The sequence below is a fragment of the Bombus terrestris genome, chromosome 6, assembly GCF_910591885.1.
Source record: "Bombus terrestris chromosome 6, iyBomTerr1.2, whole genome shotgun sequence".
NCBI lineage: Eukaryota > Metazoa > Arthropoda > Insecta > Hymenoptera > Apidae > Bombus > Bombus terrestris.
In genome coordinates this window covers 11,667,326-11,684,803 of record NC_063274.1, presented here as the reverse complement: position 1 = coordinate 11,684,803, position 17,478 = coordinate 11,667,326, and the positions used below count along the sequence as shown (strand labels likewise).

General features: G+C 35.3%; 1 protein-coding gene across 3 annotated transcripts in view; it reads right to left on the bottom strand.

Annotated features, from left to right (window-relative positions):
- The window catches only part of LOC100643889 (probable serine/threonine-protein kinase dyrk2), a 263,981-nt gene that overhangs the window by 98,866 nt on the left and 147,637 nt on the right, over positions 1-17,478 (bottom strand). For 2 of the 3 annotated variants that reach the window (XM_012309528.3, XM_012309525.3), the window contains exon 3: positions 641-691. The exons of the other annotated variant lie outside the window; for it this stretch is intronic. In XM_012309528.3, coding sequence (XP_012164918.2) covers positions 641-691 — 51 coding nt within the window. The remainder of the gene's footprint in view (positions 1-640; positions 692-17,478) is intronic. 3 annotated transcript variants of the gene reach the window in all.

Here is a 17,478-nt window from a genome sequence, read left to right as displayed (position 1 = left end):
TGCATGGAAACACAACGAGCGAAGAAATTCATTCGGTGAAATTTCTTGATTATAATTTATCGATGTTAGACTCGTTTTCTTTTTGCTATAGTACGTCGATGTAATATGTAAAGTATTTAGAAACAAGTCATTGTCTATTTAACCGTTACTGATTAATTAGATATATAGCGTTATTATATAATTACACACAGATATACGTAATTGTACAATCGATCTTCGATGAGAATTTTGGCTGGTGTGATGGAATTATCGAGAAATTAATATCTTGATAATTTAAACCCGACAAAGTAAAATTTTTAGTTCTTCTTTCGTGTTTAAAAAGTCTTGATGTTTTGATCAATTCATCGATGCTTTCGAAATCATAGAAGAAGAAAATAATGGGTAAAGAGATTATTCTCTTGAAATCTAGAATTACACAGAGATAAGGAATCGATGGATCAAATTATTAAAAATTGCAATTATTAAATTATTAAAAAATACGATTAAAAATTGTAATATAGATTTTGTAATTGTTGGATGATTTGAATTGATTAAGTAAATTAAAGAAAATGGCAGATTCTTTTTCTCGGAATTCTATAATATGGAGGTAGAATGATAAAGTTAAGTTATGTCACTATAGTTTCAACTCAAGTTAACTCACCCTCCCTGTCTCTTGGTAGAGAGATGCACGTTCTTTGGAGCGCCTACTCACCTGAAACAAAGAGAATAAAACCATTAATCGATTGATCAATTGCCCTATTGTGAATTAAATAATTTCGTAACAGCACGATCATTAGCTGCATGTAAATATAACTTTTGTGTAATGTTAGAAGCATTCGTGAGAAATAAAACATAGTACAGTAAAAAGAGTGATATAACAAGAAAGAAAAAAAGAAACGAATTTCAGCTACGTAATAAAAGAGCGAAAAGTTATGAAGTACATTTGTCACGTGGAATGAAATTTATTACCGAGTGACATTCTATGTGGTCAAACAAACTTTCTACATCAAAAAATGACAAATTTATGGAGTAAACGTTTACGTTGCAAATTCACAACTTCATTCATACTTGTTATTTAACACACGAGTAAGTAAATAGAATTGAAATTCCTACGTTACTTAGAAACACCTATCTTTCACTGTTATGCAAACGAATTCTCATGATATTTATTTACCTTCATTCAATTTTTCTCATTTTTATTCGGTTTTTATTTCGAAAACTCTGTTTACAGTTTTATCAATCACTCTAACAAGTCTGAATCATCAGGAAATCAGTTGAAATCATAAATTTAGTTTTATGATTTTCCGAAAACATTGATTTGTTCAACAAAATTTCAATTTACCTTACATATGTTATATTACTGTATCGTTTAATAAACAGTAAGGAACTCGGTTTACATTTATTTCCCTATTGCCTTGCATTCTCGCTTAATCGTTTACATACACGTCCATCCGCCCACGCGCACAACCACATTTTATCCTTATTTTACTATTAAATATCTACCATCTATGTACCTATCTAACTATTAATTATTAACTTTGTCTTTTTAAGAAAATTTAAAAATTAACTTTTTAAGAAAATTCCTGACCTAGGACCTAAGACGAGGTTCGAGAATAAAGAAAATAAAGAATCTTTGGTTCCATTTTATAGACTGTAGCACCCATGTTGGTTACTGGTTTTGATGGCCACGAAACTTTTCCACGGCTGTTTTATTGGCTACGTTCCAGTCGGATAATTTTCATAGAGAAGACCACGGTGCAACGACTGACAAATTGCATCGACGTGTCACTGCACTCCACACCGTGCACGCTTGATAAAGTTCATTGGGTCTTTGTCGTTTCCCGCGCGCTCTTTGAGCCTCTGCCACCGAAGAATAATGGATGTCTCGATAAAACCTTCGCCACGAAACAAATTGACGGAGAATACGAGCGGAACCGACTCCGACAGGCTTCATCTTCTTTAACTCTCTTGCCTTGCGATTTGTTTTATGACCGAGCTCAATCAATTTCAACCATATGCTTTCAAAACATTCTGACTAATATGAAAATCATCCTACCATACTATATTTGACTTTGATCCTATTTAAACTAATTTCATGAGCTCGAACGAAGTTTGCAATTAATAACAGAAATATCGTGCACATATACAGAATATCAGAAATATGAACAGTTTTTTTTCTCAAGATCAGAGATACGAATCAGAGATACGAGATACGAATAATTTTTCACCGTGTAATTTGGTTTTCCATTTTAATTCTGTACTTAATCTAAAGCATAAATCATAATGCCAATCAATCAATAAATAAAATTAATATTCTAATTAAAAGTATAAGAGAAAGTATTAAGATGTTTCTTTCGAAGAATTTTCAAAGTATAAAACTATGTTCCAAGAGTACAGAATCGAATGTGTATATACGTCCATCGTTAAAAGCAAGCTTCGTCCAAGTATAGATTCGTGAATAATCAGCGTAACAAAGAATGAGCTTCTCAGTAACAATGAACGATTTTAAGATGCTGAAATTACTCGTGACGAACGGTTTCGACCAAAAGGTCACGTAAGCGATAACTTCCCTGAATAATTGGCCCGTGCAATGAAACATCAGAAACATATACGTATCGGAGTTTGATCGATCAGGCATTACGGAAAGATATCTCCTTTCTCGTTTACGAAAGCCACGCGCACGCCGAACGCGAATATTATATTAGCTCGAAGCGAAAGCTTAACGAGCGTCTCATGACCTTTTTTATCGAGCACCGCTCGTTTGTTTGCAAATTGACAGCCGATTAACGATAGATTCTCGCCAAGTAAACGCAGATTCTTGCAAGTCATCTCGACAATCGGCCGATTAAAACGCCTCAGCCATGGTTCATCGCGATCGCGAGATTTTCTTTCTTTCTTTATCGCTCGCGAAGTCTGTAGTCATTTTATAGCTTTTAAAAATGAATGAGAATTTTTCACTCGTGATGGCTCGACCGCGCCGCGACTGGTGAAAGGGGCTGGTTTCGTATAATGATCTTGTTCGAGCGAGGATTAAATAAACGTCGTCCCAGTGGGCGATTGAATCGGAAAACCAACGTCTCATTCGATTGGTGAAAACTGTTATCGTGAATGCTACGAGCTTGGCGAACTGGATAATTAACGACGATTGGATTATTAGCGCTTTCACAGCTGACGTACGACTACTACGTACACAGGCTTACGAAAGTATTCGAATGCTTGTACACACCTTTTACGAGTACACCGTGTATGTTATAGGAAATGTTCTGAAATTTTATTACCTCTGTCATGAGGCGAGACTACGTTACATAGCAACACGTTATGGTTGCAGTTGACGTAGTATTTTGCTGTTCATAAGTCATTAACATTCCAATACGTCATTGGCTAGTCATCGTTCAATATAGCGTACCTTAACATACATTTTACTATATTTTTTTCGCATATAATTGACGTAGCGATGTATTAGATTCTAGTTAATACACTTTTTTTTTTCATAAACCATCAGGACAGTAATATATTAATTATTGTATTAATTATTACATAATACTATGATACGTAGTCTATAAACTACCGATGTAACAATATGCTGTTTTCTAAACCTATAACACACCTAAGCTTTCCTGCACAATTGAAGTAATATTATTAACGACATTTTATAAATCGCTAATTACAAGGTATCAGTAAGAATAACAAATTTAATAATAAAAGGAATGAAATTCTGCAAAAAAAAATTTACCCTATGTAACATAGAAATTGCAAAATTGTACGAGAGGAATCTCAAACCTGCAACTTGTTACTCATCGGTTATCAATATCGCTAATCAGTAAATTATTAAGCAAAAGAGTTCTAGTAATTTTATGTACCATAAAACCGATCATCAAACCGATATCAAAGTAACTGAAACTACGCAATTCGATATTTTCTATCCGCTCTGAATTTTCCATAAACAGTAACTCCCCTACTGAGAGAACAAAAATCATACAACAACATATTCTTCTTTACGGTAAAACTTCTCGAGCAGTAAAACGTCGATCTACGCCATAAATCAGGCGAATGATTAACAGCAATTAGTAGCAATCTTCGATTACTCGTAAACATTTTCTAACATTGTTTTTACCATACATCTGCGCGCTTTTATGTGTGAACAATTTCTTGACCCTGATAAATAGGGATCGCATCGTCGTGTTCAGCTGATTCACAGAATTATCCAATTATCGTTTGCAAAATGAAACTGGGCAAGGGGAGGGTTTGAATGGTGGTGCGATGCGATAAACGAGATAACAGAAACGCGTGCCCTTCGCGGTGCTAACTTCGTCGACAATAATGCCATTCTTTCATGGAAACGTCGGAAAGGTCATGGCGTATTGCGGGTGCGCCATTATCGGTCGCCTCTTCTTGCGCGGCTAATTATCGATAACGCTGGCCTGTCAACGATCTTTTTAATAAAATTCGAATCTCCTTCCTCTGTTGCGTCGTTTCTTCTTGCTGCTTTATTAGGGTTCGCGATAACACCGCTACGAAAGTCGGGAGAAACATGTTCAACTCGATATCTCTTGGTAAGGTATCCTTGAAACTTTTCTACAGCTACTAAGACAGTTCGTCGTGTCGAGAAGATAACGCTTTCACTGGTTTTTGGAAAGCGAATTAATTAATAAAACGCTCGAAGAATAAGACAGGTTGTATGAATCGTATTTCATTTTTTTTTATATGACAGGTAAAATTGTAGCATCTAATATCGTGCGGTGAAAAAAATTGGAAGATAGTTTTTACTTGAATAAATAGTAGGTAATAATGGGTTTCAAATACTTTAGCTACGTATTGATTTCTCTACGATCTGCTGGTGACAGTGTTATTTACGATGCATAGGAGTCAAACATTCCTTTTAACTAAATATATACAGAATATTTGCACGAACGTTTGATTAGAAAGTTGAAGTATACTAGCAGGTACTTCGAAACAATCTCTCAAACTGGACAAAATGAACTTCGTTAAATATTCATAACTAATTTATTTCATATAATTATCAATTTTTCTATAACCGAATTTCTATCGTCTTTTTCGAGGATTGGTAAATCTACTCTAAATACTAACCGTTGCATAAAATTCGAGTATTAACAAGCTCTTTTGTAATTATCAGCCATGCCATTTTATTCTACGATGCGTGCAATGCGAATAAATCAACTACGAATGCATTTGATAGGTTACAGAAGTATTCGCAGCTTCTCGAATAAAAATTTCACACGATTAATAATCATCGATTATGTTTAATAATCGGAATAATTTACGAAGAGCACTAATAGTATATCTATTTATTTTATCAGTTGAAATTAATTTATTTGAAAAGAACCGTGTCAGCGCTAATATAGCGATTACGACAGCAATAGCTTCAAGAGGTGCGAATATTTCAATCAAAAAATCAGAGCAAATATAATAAATCACGAAACAATCGCGTTGATCCGACACACTGTGCCAACAACTCACAACTTGAACGCTAAAGTGTAGCCTACAGTTTCATCTGCAGTTGAAGCCTCACCGTGGAAAACTTGACGGTTAGGAAGTCGTAGTATTTCACCAGGAACTTCATTATGCGTCCGGTGCGGATTGGCTTCGGTCATACAACGTGCGTTTCCTACTTGTTTGTTGTGTCGGGGATGGCTTTCGTGGTAAACAACTAAATACGTACTATTTTCCTCATCGATCTTTACCGAACGAAGATTCGTTTAAACAAATCGAATGATTTATTCATTTCGTTTTGTAGAATGGTATCAGTACCAATAATCAGATATATTATTTCCTTGTCTCGATTAAAAGATTCAACTAGATCGTAAATACGACGATCAAATAAAATAAATAAATAAAATAAAAGATCAGAATATGAAATTGAATCTGAAAAAAAGAACATGAATATGAAATTTTCCCATCGTAGAGTAAACATAATTCGATAAACACTTTAGTAGATCAGCTTACTATTTTTCTCCATTTTTATGCTTTTTGATTCAAAATTATGTTAACAATTACCAGGACTCTCTTGCACGATTAAACTAATTAAGTACATTAATAACTCTATTAATGAGATTTTACAAGGCATTAATAACGATCAATTCTCTTACAGCGTATGACAGTAACAAGTTTTGGTAATAAAACAGTTGAAACTTTATACGTAAATCTGACCAATTACAAATCCTCTATAAAGTAGTTTTCTTATTCAAAGCAAGTCCAGTCAATGCTAAAATAAATTTTCTTATTTCACACAAGTATAACAAATTCGACATAAAATTCCAAAAATGTACAATCAAAGTCTATAATCTACAAACTCGTAGCATATCGCTTTACCAATATTATTAATTATACAGTAAACTATTGTGCAAGAGAGTCCAGACAATCTTTCGAAATGCAACTCGTATCAATCGAGAACCGTATACGAATATCCGAGCGAAAAGTGTGAACAGCTTTCCCGGTATGTTCCGAGTGTCATCGATGCTGAACGAGCATTGAACGTGTACAATGAGCCGATATATCACCTACGTGCGTAAACAGATCTTGATTCGTCGAAGAAGCGAGAGAAATCGGGAGAAACGTTCGTTCGCCAAACCTGTTATCGTTCGACTGTTCAACGTTGGTCGCTCGTACAGGTACACATCGCGTAATTCGCCGAATTATCGATAATCGTTCAACGAACAAACTCTGAATGCGGTGAACTCGCGAATTCTCATTGCCGCTTTTGTTTACAGCATCGTTTTCGATTACAGATTCTCATAGTGATATCACGTGGCGATCTCGCTTTTCTCTCGAATTGGAACGTACTTACGTGTTGAATCGCCCATTCTTTTACCGTTTAATAGGAACTGGAAGAATTTCTTCATGGTATTGCGAGATTCTTATTTGTCCGACCGCCAGATTAACAGTCTAGCAGCTTGTTGTGAAAAGATGCTTAAATTTGTGGCGGTGATCATCTTTTAGTAGAATTATCGTTTCGGTTTTCTTCGTTAAAGCGATCGGACATAGAAATTAATAATCGTAGTAACGAATTAAATACTGTTGCCAACAAAGTATCACAAATTCTAGGCACTTCTCAGTTTATAGTTTCCTCGGAAAACTGTAAGATGGAGTTACAAAGTAGTATAGCATCGGAATCTCGAAACATCAAATCTTACACTGACACTGTGATTTTAACAAAAACGCTGAAACGAGAATATTGAAAAGTACTTGGGATATTGGTAGAAGACTGAAATAAAAGCAGATAATCTTTCACTTTTTGTACTTTTGCATATATTAGCTATTATTTCTGATAACGTGCGGCTAACTAAAGGAAACTAATATACGAATACTTTATCGGATAAGAAGAGAGCACAGTCTACGTAACGCATTTTCATTTCCATTCCCCGTAGGAAATTACTAAAAGATCTTACTAATTCTCAAGATGGAAGAATTATTAGAATCTAGCTTTTGACATTTTCCTAAGATCGAACAACGATTACAAGAAACCGAAGACGAGAATTTTACAAGAAATTAATCTCCGTTCCTTACGTAGCTAAAGTGTCAAATGTAACAAGCTAATAACATAAATCTGGTGCTCCGTAAAACGGTGAAAACAATGCTCTCTAACGACGGTTCCGCGAAATCTAAATCAAATGACGTCAAATCGTTAAAATAAATTCCCAAGTTATTCACTTCGAAAGGCAACCGAGAGTCTTCCGATCCGCACGGAGCATGAACGCTGATTTACGAGTGGAAAACATGCGGGTTGGTTGGACAAAATCTCGCATTAATCTGCCGGGCAAATAATTAAAACGAACAGCCGATTAATCATCCGCGGCCCCGTGACGCAGTGGCCGATTACAGTCGAGCGTGGCGAGCCTCGTTCATGCTTGTAAAACCAAAACGAACTGTAATTTACATTCATTGAATCACAGATAATCGTTTCTCCCGTTTTCTCGGGCGTCGCACGTGCAGATACAAAGATCACTGTACTGCTCGACCAATTGCGCTGCTGCAGGCCGCGCAAAACCCTTATCATTCAACGGGAAAATCATGTCTTCTGTTCATTTTATTATCGATTTTTTTCCTTACATTCCTCGCTCGGTTACGAAATTGCACGTTTATCGCGGGAATTACGTAGTTTTGTTTGCGATTAGTCGCGTCGACGTTGCAGTTTCATTTTAAATGGCAGAGCGTCCTAAATTCTAGCATTTCAGTGTTACAAGTGTTGGTTTAAGTGGATATGTGTAATTGTTGTTGGAAATTTGAAGTTGCGATTGGTTTATAGTGGCTGCGAAAAACAATTGCAGAAACATTTGCTGATTGATTAAATCGAAATAAATATTGAATTTCATATTATTTAGTAGAACATTTTTATAACTATGGAAATTGAGCGTAAAATCTGATTAAAAGATACTTCGTTAGAAAACAGCTACCTTTTGTAGCCACTAAAATATGGAAGTTTAATGCTGTTTCAATGATAACTTGAACTTCTGCTATAGAAACGCCAGTATATTAGGTTGTCCAAAAAGTTTCTTTCCTTTCATAAGGATGATAATAAATGAACAACAATTTCTATTTTATATTATTTTATTGAATCAGATGTGATCCATTTCGTTATATGTCTCGCGCATAATTCAATAAATCAATATAAAACAAAAAAACATTGTGCGTCTATTATTTCCTTATGAAACGAAAGAAACTTTTCGAACAAATTAATATCACGATCATTGTACAGAATTAATCGGGGAAATATGTTTTTACCCAATATTTGTTAATCGAGGACGAATGTAAATATAATCTTAGCTAAGAGCTTCTTTACTTCTACTTTACTTTTGAATAAATTGAGCTTTATGAGTATCGTTATTATTTCAAAGTACCAACGTTTATTTATAACTTCGTTATGTCTCACTAATGTGAATAAAGTAGATGTGGGTGTACATCTACTAAAAAGTAAATTTAAAATCGTCTTATATAAACGTTTCTTAAGAAGTGAGAAATTTAACAATAAATTTCCCTCGAAAATTGAATAACCATTACAACTTCTCTTTATATTTTCAATAATTCAAGAGTTTCTAACCGATTCTCAACCATTACCAGAAAAAAAATTAAGAATCGCAGATCTTTTTATCGACGAACATCTTAATTACGTCAATTACAACAGTTTTTGCTCCTATTTTCTCGTTTCCGCTGTAGAATTTCTCAATCATGCCTCGCAGGCAAGTCACTTTCAGGCAAACAGTTTAACGTTGTTCATCCAAATGCGTACGCGATTATAGCGAAAGCGTCGACCAACGGTTTTTCCTGGCGGATTTTCGCACGGTCTATTCTCATACAGGCGGCATAATAGCGTCACGCACCAATAATCGACGAATCATTCTTTACTCGATACCAGACTCGGGAATTACACACCTGGTGAATCGTATATAGCGAGACCATGCTCGGCCGTGCTACTTCAACCGCAATTCTTCGATCATAGTTTGATCGAAGTGTGTCTCGGATAGGAAAAAATTGATTGACTTTTGACTCTTGACCGATATCGAAACATGGAACGTATCTTTTTTTCTTTTGAATTGGCGAGAAAGAAATTTTGTTTCTGGTTGATGGTTGCATTTGCAAAATTTGTTAATAGAACAGTCATTTTTAGATGGAACAAGAGAGATTCAAAATTATAGAAAGATAATGATATTTGTTGTTTTTGTGTACAGATTTCTGTATTCTCGAATAGTCATTTATAGATTTATAACGTTTATTTATATCGTATCGTGTATTGGAAAATAAAAAAAATCACCTATAGACTTTTCTATACATTACAAAGAAGTCTTCGATAAAGAAACACAAGATTAGCACACGATGGAAAATTCCAAGATTCACATTCTTTAGAACGAAAATTTTAACAGAAGCACAATTTCCAAGGAAAAGAACAATCACTGCTAGTTAATAAATTCACATACCAAGAACGACATACGATACCAAGATCAGAGAAACATAAATTTTTGAAACCGAAGTTATTCTTTATTTAAAATTCCATCTCTCACAAGTGGGAAAATTTCTCATACGAGAAACATCACAGTTTCCAAACTACAGCATTGCTGGCAATTCACAGATTCACCATGAAGAAATCTTCACCGAAACGAAGTCTCGTTGTTTTAAAGAGAAAATAAACGATTCTCGATCGATAAAATCGCGCATGAATTGCAAAATATACGAAAAATAGATTAGAACAGCTGATCGACTGCGGGGCATTGAATGATTACGTAATAAGCGTGGTTTCGTGCGCGATGACTCGGTTCCGCCGACGAGGAACCGTACGAATATCTGCACACATTCGAGTGCGTACGGTACAACGACGCACGCTTACGCAATCCGCCGTGTCTTGTGGGGGCCGCGTGTTTATTTGCAGCTCGTCGACCTGTTAAGTGTTCCTTTCATCAACCCGCGAAAGTAAACTCTTCTCGTCATAAAAATCGTAATATCAAAGTGTTCTCGATAAACTCGATAAACGAAGGAACAACAACAATAAATCTAATCGAACATGATAAATTATCTTGAACAAACTGACATTGAACAGGTATCTGTCATTAAATGGTCTAAAAAGCGTGCCAAACAATGGTTTGAAAATTGTTACTCGAATGTAATCAAGGTAACGATAAAAACGATTACTCCAATGTGAAGATTTTTAAAAAATTAACCACCGTGAACCTTGGCGTCATTGAAAAATGTTTTTTAAAATATACATGACCATAGAAAACAAAATATTACAAGGTAGCAAATATCGAGTGTGTAATACATGTATTTTATAATTTATACCGCTTTTACCAATTACTATCGGAATAAATATTTCCTCAAGCATTTTGCATTCCCTCCATATGTAAAATTCATAGGATGAGACCACCGTGAAGCTTCGCTCCGAGTCTGGCATAAAACGCGAGGACAGAAAACAGAGAGAGGAAAGTAAAGGCGCGCGTTTCGTCGTGACCCAATCTTGTCTCATTTAGACTGAGTGGAGTGGACTCATCCAATTTGGACTACTCAGCGAACCTGAATTTCGCTACGAACGTCGAAACTCTGACGGCAAGCGATGCACCTCTCGTCTACACGTATCGTGACACAAATCCTTCTTAAGAAAATCATCATTCAATTTGTTTAAATCCTAACACACGCACATACATATATATATACACATGTGCTTACTTTTTTTTTATAAAAGCATGTTAACTTTTATTAACAATATAACTTCGGCTTCACCTTATCCAGTAGTTACAATTTGCATGCTAATTATTTGGAACAATGGCTCGCTTATGATCGGGAATTAATTCTCGAAGAAAGTTGGCAGCGTAATAAAATTCTACTATTAAAAAGGCAGAATCGAGGGAGTCGGACGAGCGAGCGCGATAAAACGTGTTCGCGCGATTAATTGAGAGAAAAGTGAAGTATGAGAAGAAAGCGGCCGAGAAAAGAGAAAACGAGTGGTTAGATGTCGTGGATGCCTGATTCTCTGTCGATCGATTGTTAACATAATGTTAGTTGCTATTCTGGAGAAGAATTTTAATTTGTTAATTGGAGAGGATAAATTAATACCTTCGCTACGGATCCAATTTTAATTATCTTAAGTGTTATATGTTAACAAATAACTAATAATTAACAAATAATTTTCATTGGTATATGTTAACAAATTATTATAAAAGTATCTTTTCACGATCTTCTGCTTTTTCGCTCGTGTCTTATATTTCTGCATATAAATTTTTATTATATTTATATAATATCGAGAAAGATCAAAATCGACGCATTCGAGATTAATTTGTCTTCGATAACTTTTACTTGCAAGAGTATAGATATTTTGGATTAATGGATGATTCGATCAAGACGAGCGTTACAAGAGAGTGAAAATTCTGATGGGCCTGGGTAGCGGATGTTCGAGACTGTGTCCTCAGGTTGCATAATGCAGTCGTAAAGGTATTTCAATGTAGGCCTGAGCAACGTGCCAAAAACGAAAATACCTCGAGGAACAGGGAACTGAATATCACGACAAATCTTTTCGACGACGCAACGGTTCAAAATCAGGAGCGTTTCGATCGCGGAACACATTGCACGAATACGTTTACCTCGTTGTTATTTTACTATTATTATTTTAGACTTAAAGTTTCTATCGTAGCTCAGTTGCTATTATTACCTAAGATCTATCATTAGATCCATCTTTTAGATTATTACTTTATATAACACGATAATATTGAATATTCCTGTCAAAGCACGTGAGTAGAAATTTAAAATATTCGTAGTCGCGTATGTTTGGTATTCCTAATGAACTATGTAGATTCTACGGACCGTGGAGCAAGTAAACTTACATTTCCACTGTTCGAGGTGAAAATATATTCCTCACACGTACGTCGAACAAAGCTGCGTACCTCTTTTCATACTTATTTAAATCGATTATACGATTTGATTAAATCATCTGTCCTTGTTTGCTATTGATACCATACATTCGAGTAATACTTCTAATTTAATTACTTCCGTACAAACAGATAGAGGTCGGTGAATATATAAGTTCGAATTATTTTAGCCCTTCCTAGAACCAATTCTCCTTCAGCCTATGAAAAGAACATTTTCTTTTATTAACTTTCAATAGTACGAACACATATTTTCGCATGATTTCGTAAAGAACATACAATGCACTAAAATTTTAGATCAGTTTTACCGAGAACAAATATATTCCGTATTTGGTTAACTAATAAAATATTAAAACAAAATCGCCCATAAAAGAGAGAATATTTGCTTATCTTGTGTTACGTAAAAGTCGATGTCAAAGGATAAATACATGAATATCGTCATCGTTCGATATTCGAATATAAATATTTCATCGTAAACGAAAAGCGTCGATGTATCCGATAAATGAAAAGTATCCATTAACACAAATTCACAACATTACGATCGTATATGGACGAATGATTTTTACTTAAATATGGGTCCGATGCAACGTTACGTGAAATTCTCACACGCAACAGAAGGTGCTTCCTCGTTACGGTGACAACGAGAGAGAATGTTCGAGGAAAGGGAAAGTTCGAGGGGTTAGATGCTTTAAAGTAAATGAAACGAACTACACATAAAGGCTTTCACTGGTTTCTGGAAATGTTTCTTTGTTTTGTTTGCCTTTACGCTTTTAGCGAGGATAAATTAAATCTCAGGGTATTATCCTACTAGTAATCAAGTAGGAAGAAATGGTTGGCTGATGCGAGCTAGTTCCTGAAATGCGTATGTTAAGAATGTCTGAATGTAATTATTTTCTGATTACGTTTCTCATACATTACGTAAGAATGTTTGTTATCGTGCGTGTTACCGAGTAAGTATTGCCGTACAATGTTATATAGATTACGTTCATTTATAATAGATTTTTATCATTTAGTAGTTATACGATGGAATTTTAACGCGAAATATGACTTGAAGAAACAGCTGGTTGAAGAATAATTCAACGAAACTTTCTTATTTACGATAATAAAAAATACGTAAAAAAATATTTTATGAATCAACGTAATCGCATACATTCAACTATTTTTATAGCTCCCGTATGACTGAGGATCGTAATGGTATATCTTAGTTCACTGCTATTCTTTTCACAAGATATGAGGTGTGCTGCATTCACTATTATAAGAAATCCATCATGTTTTTCAAGCCGAACAACCTTCCATAGCAGAGAGTAACGTTGTAATTTACCGAAGTATGAAACTAAAGGAACGACGTTTGCGATAAGCGAAGCTAATTCAAATTGTCAAAATCTTGACTTACACCATCACGATCAAAGAAACATCTTGTGCACGCCTCGATTAAACTACTCCATCATCGAAATATACCGAACCCGACCCTCGTTTACTTTCCCAACTCTCCCAAACTAATTAATCCATTACCTTGCAATGTGAAGCTTAAACCAGTATCTCGATAATTAAGGGACACAGTGCACCCAAGAAACCTAATCTCCAAACCCCTATTAACCCATTTAGCCGCTATCAAAGCCGACAATCTCGATTGGTGAACGCAAAAAAAAAAAGACAATCCAACCCTGTGTTCCCACGTCAGTCGATCGTGCGATTGGCCGAACGAAAAAGTCAGGCCAAGCCGAAAATTCCTTTGGTACGAAGGGGAAACGCGTGTGCCACGAAGTGTAACGGCGTGGTCGGTCGATAAAAGTAGAATAAAGTGCATGCGCAGCCGCGTCTCGCCGCGACAGATTCGAAGCTTTCCGCCCCAGGAACGATTTTGCTATACCGTTCGTAAGCGTGTAATGGAATTAACCGCGAAACAGCCTCGGTTGGTATCTTGGAAGGCCTCCGGTTTGCATCCAGAGGCCGGTTTGACACGGATCTAATGGTTTTAACCGCGAAACCGTACGCACCGCGGGACACGTGTTACCGGCTACGAAATAACAAACGGTGGAACGCGATCGAATCCCATTGTACCGATCCCGAACTCACTTACGCAAGTGCTGCTCGATTACGTGTCCTTACACCGGACCTGATAAACATCTCGCGATTGCGTACGCGAGATCGTTATGCGCTCCAGAGGGAGGAGAATGGACGAAAGGAATTGCATACGCAGTGTTTAAGTTACGTGGAGTATCCAGGAAAGACGGTATTCGAAATATTAAGAGAAAATTTCCGATTTATAAAAATAGCAACGCGTTTACTGATTCGAGTTGGTTAAAAGAAAACAAGGAGAATGATATATGGGACGCGCAGGTTACGTAGTTTATGTAGGTTCGAGAAAAAAGTATTTTAAATATTATGGTTAGAAGGGTGCTCGCGCTAATAGTTGCCAGCGTTTTTCTCGTAAACGGTAAGTGCGAGGGAAAAATAAAGAAGGAAAAATATGAGTGGATCAAAGTGAACTATATATTCAAGATAATATCTTTTTCGCGAGTGCAAAGAGGCATGTGCATTTTGCAGTGGCACCATTCTTTTTAATGACAACCTTTCTTTTCTTTTCGCACACGTCCAATCCTCTCGTCGTTCTACGGTAAAAGATATTAAGGTAATATTGTGGAAAATTGATTAGTCCGAAAGATATTTTAGCTGTAATTCTGTAGAATCTCATACGAAGAACGAGGAAAGACGCAATGTAGTACTCTTGTACCTATTTTGTTTTCTTTCCTTTGCATATGGTAAATTCTACAAGATTAAACTTATAATATCTTTGAAATCAATCAGTCCTCGATCTTGTTGCCTTAATATGTACTTTCTTCGTAGAATGACGACAGGATTCGTACGTGGCGGGCATATAATTAGAGAAATTCCGTTTTTGACGAGATTGCGAAAACTCATATTGATTGGTCAAGAGAGCAATGGTCACAAGTTATTTTTGCCGATGAATCAAAATTTAATCGTTCCGATTCTGATGAAAGATCGTCAGCAAATTGGAGAAGAATTTAATGATATTGCATAAAATTTACCATTAAAGGAAGTGGTGGCTTGGTAATGATTTGAGGAGAAATGACCATAAACGGACTTGGCCCAATTTGTCGCACTGATTGGATTATGAATCAACATTTATATTGATATTTTAAATAATTTCTTATTGCCTTAAGCAATGGGAATTGGATTTTTCAGGCTGTCAATGATCCTAAACACACTTTTTGGAAAGCGAAAACTTGTTTACAACAGCCATAATGTCAATGTTATGCAATGGCCAGCTCAATCGCTGGATCTAAATCCGATTAGTGCATTGATGGAATGATGTGAAAAAAGAATTAAGGGAATAATCCATAGAATTTAAATATATTACATCGCATCATCGAAGAAGCATGAAAAAAGATCAACAAATCTGTGTGTAACATTAAGAGATTCTATTGCATTCAGATGTGCCAATGTTATTAACATTAAAGATGAACGAATGAAACATAAAAAATTTGATGTAAAATATTAAAATTTATTATTTTTAAGCATTATATTATTAATAATATATGCGAAAACTGACGAAGAAACGTTCTCCCTATTTATACGGTCGCAAAAAACATTCACCGTTTCTGTGTATTTGGATATACACACATATATAAGAAACTATATATCAAAATGAATAAAAATGATACGTTACGTGATGCTTAACAAATGTAGTTTCACGTACTATTCCTTTAGAACAAATTCACATTAAAATCTCTACCATTACATTAACGTAAATCGAGAACTTCGCGTTACCCTATTTATATGCTCGCCACTGTACGCAATAAAAGGAAGGTTTCCATCTAAAAAATAATAGTGCAACAGAAAAATGCACATCTGCGCAGTTGCGAAGAACATATGTACATCGTGAATATGTAGTTCACCGTGAACAATTCATCTTTCCCCTCTTTCATCTTTTCTTCGTATTTAACGTTTGCGAGAGGAACGCAGCAAATAATTATTGAAATAATGTAATGCAAAATAACGTTTTCATGGAAATTCAAATTTCTACAATAAAAAAAGAACAATAAGCTACACTTTCACTGATTAGAATCTTTTAGATGAAAAGGAGCAGGAAAATATATGCAGTGTATACGTATGTAGGTCGTGTAGGGTGTTTGAAGAAGATACATATTCATAATTATGGAAATAAGATTTTTTTAAGAGAAGAAGAATTATATATGAAGGATGTAAGGTATGTAAAGTGATGATCATGAAAGGGCGATATATCAAACATTTAAGATCATATTCGATATTATTAAGTAAGCAACATTTTTACCGAGTCAACCTTTTTTAACGAAAAGCAAGAGGACAACATACTTCTGTAAACTATATTAAACATTAAACAGGTATATATTATATACCTGTATGTGGATTGCGCGCAATATCGCAGAATTTTTTCACGCGTGCCACTACAACCGTTTCCATTATTTATTTTCCTATTTTCCGCGAGTGAGTTAGAAAGTAGATCGTGTGTCCGCGAATCGCTGGTAATCGTGGATACCTCGAGGCGTTGCACGATAGAAATGTGCGATTACGTGGAGTTAGAGTTATTAAACTCACGATGACACAGAGTATAATGAAGTTTCTTGCACAAGCCATGGGACTAAAGAAAAGAATACCATGCTGTTTGCTTGTTTAATTTGTTCGTGTTTCTAGTTCTTTTTCAGAAGATGTGTTATTTCCTTAAAAATTCAGACGTGGATACGCGAAATTATCGGTGGATGTCAAAGGTAATTTCTCAAAATGGTTGACGAATAAAGAGGATGTATACGTTCAGGTTCAAAAGCCTAGAGGCGGTGCGTTATACTGTACCGACTAATTAGCGGTTAATTGGGGTTTAAGAACTTAATTTGACAAACTTTAATCAGACTGACCTTTCCTGATCTTGAATTACCATCCTTAGTAACTGCATTTAGATACTATGATTCCGAGACAAGAGAAATTATAAAAGATTAATAAAATAATGATATTTATATATTTTACGCAGGTAGTATAATACTCTATAACTATGAGATTGTTCAGAAAATTGACAATCAAATTGAAGAAAAATTCGTGGCCAGTGTATTTTTAGAAAATTTTCATTGAATAATATGTATCT